At 48.3% G+C, this 3779-nt stretch overlaps 1 protein-coding gene across 1 annotated transcript; it reads left to right on the plus strand.

The window, feature by feature from the left end:
* The first annotated feature begins 161 nt into the window (after nucleotides 1-161).
* On the plus strand, nucleotides 162-3172 carry LOC146365325 (uncharacterized). The gene is made up of 4 exons (XM_084913969.1): nucleotides 162-297; nucleotides 1058-1111; nucleotides 1230-1415; nucleotides 1638-3172. Exons 1-3 carry the CDS (start codon nucleotides 164-166, stop codon nucleotides 1402-1404), a joined length of 363 nt encoding a protein of 120 aa, XP_084770095.1. The 5' UTR covers nucleotides 162-163; the 3' UTR covers nucleotides 1405-1415; nucleotides 1638-3172.
* Nucleotides 3173-3779: the final 607 nt, after the last annotated feature.

The raw sequence follows: 3779 nt of genomic DNA on the forward strand, positions 1-3779 counted from the left end.
CATCTCCTCCAATCACAGAGCAGCTTTAAACAAACTCAGGTGCCAAACTCAACCTGCGCTCTGTCTAACATCCAGCAGGGGGCGACCTCTCTGAGGCCTGATTGGATAGAAGTGTAACAGAAATGAGCGTCCAGCTCACCTGAGCTCCGTGAACACCTTCCTGATGAGTTTACGGTCTCAGTTGCTGCTCTCAGGTGTGACTGAAGTACAACGGAAGTTTATTCTGGAAACCTTGGTGGCGTTAGAGTCGGGACGGAGCAGGAAGCTGTCCTCTGAGTGTGCACCGTCAGACCCCCGGTTCTAAAAATAAGTTATCTGTTTCTGTTTTGTCCTCCTTTACAAACCCACAGCATCCACGTCAGGCCGGAGGGGCGGAGTCATAATGTCCCCCTAAGGTCTGCACTATTAGGCAGGATTTCTCCTTTTCCAGGATTAGCTCTGGGTTTCCTGTACTGTGAAGGTGGATCCTTCTTATTAGGGTTTATCACCATAGCAACTGATGTTGCCCAGGAGTAGGGAAGTTTCTAGATTACAGATCAGCAGGTATGAAATAACTGACCAATCAGATCTCTGGAAATTAGCGTCACACTCCCTCTGAGCTGTTCAGCAGTTTTTTGTTCTGTCAGCATTTAAAGAGGTTTTATTCTTTCCTCTCAGCGTTAAACTCCACCGAGTCTGCAGCTCAGAGGATAAAAGCTAAGACCGTCTTTAACACATTAATGAAACACTCGATCGTAGAGACAGAGCTGTGATATTAATCAGTCTGTTCTGTCACACAGTCGGCTTCAAACAGGCTAAACTTTATTAATACAGCAGTGTTTACACACACACCAGTCCTCCTTTGTGAAATCAGCCGCTCTGCTGAGAGCACATTTATCCATGTTTCTGATTGGTCAGATGCTGCTAGCCCCGCCCCTTGAACGTACAGGTTAGACCCTGGGTGAACTCAGCCAGGTGAAACAGGCTGATGTTAGGATAAGTGAACGTAGATAACGGACAGTTATTTTTTATCTGCTACTTAACTTCGGTCTTTTTAACTTCGTATTGTTGGGATTAGGACAAGATCGCAGTTTGAGTCATCAGCACTAACCCCGCCCATCGAGACGATCCGGTGAGAATGACCGAGCTGGGTTAGTCTCTCGTTTGAGCCTCCGTGAATAAAAGCTGATGTTCATTTAACGCTACATAAATAATATTTAATAGAACTGATTTATGCCCCATGTATGCAGGATTTATGCTCCTGCTCTCTGGTTTCGCACAGAACAGGATTGTGGGAATTTAACCTGTGCAGAAGCTACAGAGAAACGTTCAGCCCAGGACGTCACTGACCAATCAAAAGCTCTGTTTCTGATGAAGAACATCGGTCGGAGCGAAGCCTCGGTGGGATCTGAAAGGATCTGCTGACACTCGTCCAGGTTGATTACATTTTATTTAAATTAATGCACTGTGTCCCCCGGTGGGCTGCGATGGTACTGCAGGTGGGCCACAGTACCAAGTTTAAATTACTCATGTAATTACACAGTTATTTGTTTATATACATGAAATTATTTGAATCAAAGTGAATTGGAGCTGGTATTACCAGTGTCCCAGATTACAGCTGTTCTATTTGCTGAAACGTTTTCTGTTATTTTTGCCAGCGTTGCTCCTCGAGGACCTCGGGCTCCTCCCTGGTTGTGAGCGTCCTGTGAAAGGAGGAGGAGGCTGAGCTGGGAGTTCAGTCTCCGCTGTAGATGATCTTTATGGTGGCCACATCGCGCTCCTCTGCAGGCTCGGCGCCTCTCTGAGTGTTTCCTGTAGAGAAGAGGCTCGAGTTGACCTGGAGGATCCACTCTGTGATCCTCTGCTCGCTGTAGTACTCGTCATCACCGCCATCGTCCTCCTCCAGTGTCTCTGCGTGACCTCTGACCTCTGAGTCCTCAGATAATGTTTCAGCAGCTGAGTCATCGGAGCAGAACTCTCTCTGCCGTCGCCGCTCCTCACAGGCGCCGCCGTCATCTTTAACTATGACCGGCATCGTTGTCGTACAGCCACTGTCCACACCAGTGATGTCATCGCTCTTCTTCTGCTGTTCCAGCCGCTCAGCGAGTGCTGGTCTGCTGTGGATTTCGCTGAGTCTGTCTGACTGTTGGATTGGTTTCCCCCGCTTTGCCACAAACACATGAAGGATCGTATTTCTGATGGCAGGCGGAGCTGCAGGGACTTCTCTGCTGGGTCTGGAGCCCCTGATGGGCGGCAGAGGGATGTTAGCAGCTTGTTTCAGCTCAGACTGGCCCATCTGTGATGACCACTGACCCGTGTTTAACCTGCTCATGGTGTGAAGGTTAGAAGATGATCTGTTGATCCGCCGGACACTAATCTCCAGAGTCTGACTCGTCTCCTCGCTGATAGGCAGACCCTGGCGCCCGGACTTCCTGCTCCTCTTTAAATCAAACCGATCGTGCTGTCTGTGCACGGCTGCGTCCGAACTTCTCATCGCTCCTGTTTGCTGTTGGCTCAGCAGATGGATCGGACGCCGAGCCCTCAACCTTCTTTTAAACGCTCCGAGAGACGGCGCCTCCTTCACCCACGTCCCAGCTCAGCCCCGAGGAGTCACCTGATCTGTAACAGTACTCCTGGCAGGCCGGCGAGGACTCAGACTCTTAATCAGCTCATTCACTGCAGACGAAGAGCCACCCATCACCAGTGCACAAACACAGAGCCTTTAAAGAAGCGCAGAAAGGAAACTGTGACGTTTGCACAGGGCTGGAGGTTTTTACAGCATCAGATTATCATAAATCAATAAACAAATTAAAAACTGATTAAAACTGAAATCAGACATCACAGTAAATATTTTAGGTGCAGGTTTAACCTCAGAAAAGAAACAAGCCAGAATGGATTCAGTGAATTTATAATTACGGTTGATTCTTGAATGATAATAACTGCAGTAAAGTTTTAACATGGGAGTCTATGAGACTGACTCGCTGCTGGAGCCCCTGCTGGACATCAGAGGAACTGCAAGTTTGGCACAGCCCCACAGGATGTCTTTAAAATGCCCCTAAAGCATTATTATTATTATTATTATTATTAGCAGTTTTTTGCATCTGTATGTGAGGCCTGATGTCGGAGTTTTCGGTTCACTGTCCCGTCTCTGATAAAATCTACTTGAATTTAAATAAATGCATTTCTCAGCTGCCTCTGTCGCCTGATGAATCCTCCTGTAAAATATTCACAGGTGAGATCTGATCTGCAGCCGTGGACGTTGGACACGATCATCAGAGCAGGAAGTGACGGCGGGACCGCAAACCCTAAACCCGAGACTTCAGTTTCCAGTCACGTTCTCTTTTAAAAAGCTCCTCCATCCAGTCCCACTTCCTGCTCACCTAATGAAGCCTGTGCACATGGAGGAGGGGGAGGGGCAGTTATTGCAGTGTGCTGATTGGCTCGCTGTCAAATGTCCAGACAGTGCAGCGTGTTCAGTCCACCGCCAACAAACACGTGCACGCCACTCACAACAGTGCGTCTGATGAACTGAAGCTCTAAAGTTGCAGCGTGGCCTCTGACACCGAACACCACCTGTACGGGCCGAGACTCACCTGGTGATCTCACTCTTTCCACCAACAGCCAGCGAGGAAGGTGTGTGTGTGTGTACTCTTCTATAACAGAGGGTCTTCACTTCAAAACACTGGTTTTGATGGAACAGGCTGTGATGCTTCTGGCTGTTTTAAGCCTGCAGTAATCCAGCTGTCCTGATAATCATCGACCTGGATCAGAACAGCTGTTTTTGTTCTACAGGAAGTTGT

Source organism: Perissodus microlepis, chromosome 19, assembly GCF_051167445.1.
Source record: "Perissodus microlepis isolate ML-2025 ecotype Zambia chromosome 19, ASM5116744v1, whole genome shotgun sequence".
NCBI classification, from domain to species: domain Eukaryota; kingdom Metazoa; phylum Chordata; class Actinopteri; order Cichliformes; family Cichlidae; genus Perissodus; species Perissodus microlepis.

What these genes read in the sequence shown, in the direction of transcription:
- LOC146365325 (XM_084913969.1), top strand. Translation starts at nt 164, where the DNA reads ATGAGTTTACGGTCTCAGTTGCTGCTCTCAGGTGTGACTGAAGTACAA. An exon ending in TGTGCACCGTCAGACCCCCG is followed by an intron (nt 298 to 1,057) that starts GTTCTAAAAATA and finishes TGTTGGGATTAG; the next exon opens with GACAAGATCGCAGTTTGAGT. An exon ending in CCGCCCATCGAGACGATCCG is followed by an intron (nt 1,112 to 1,229) that starts GTGAGAATGACC and finishes CCATGTATGCAG; the next exon opens with GATTTATGCTCCTGCTCTCT.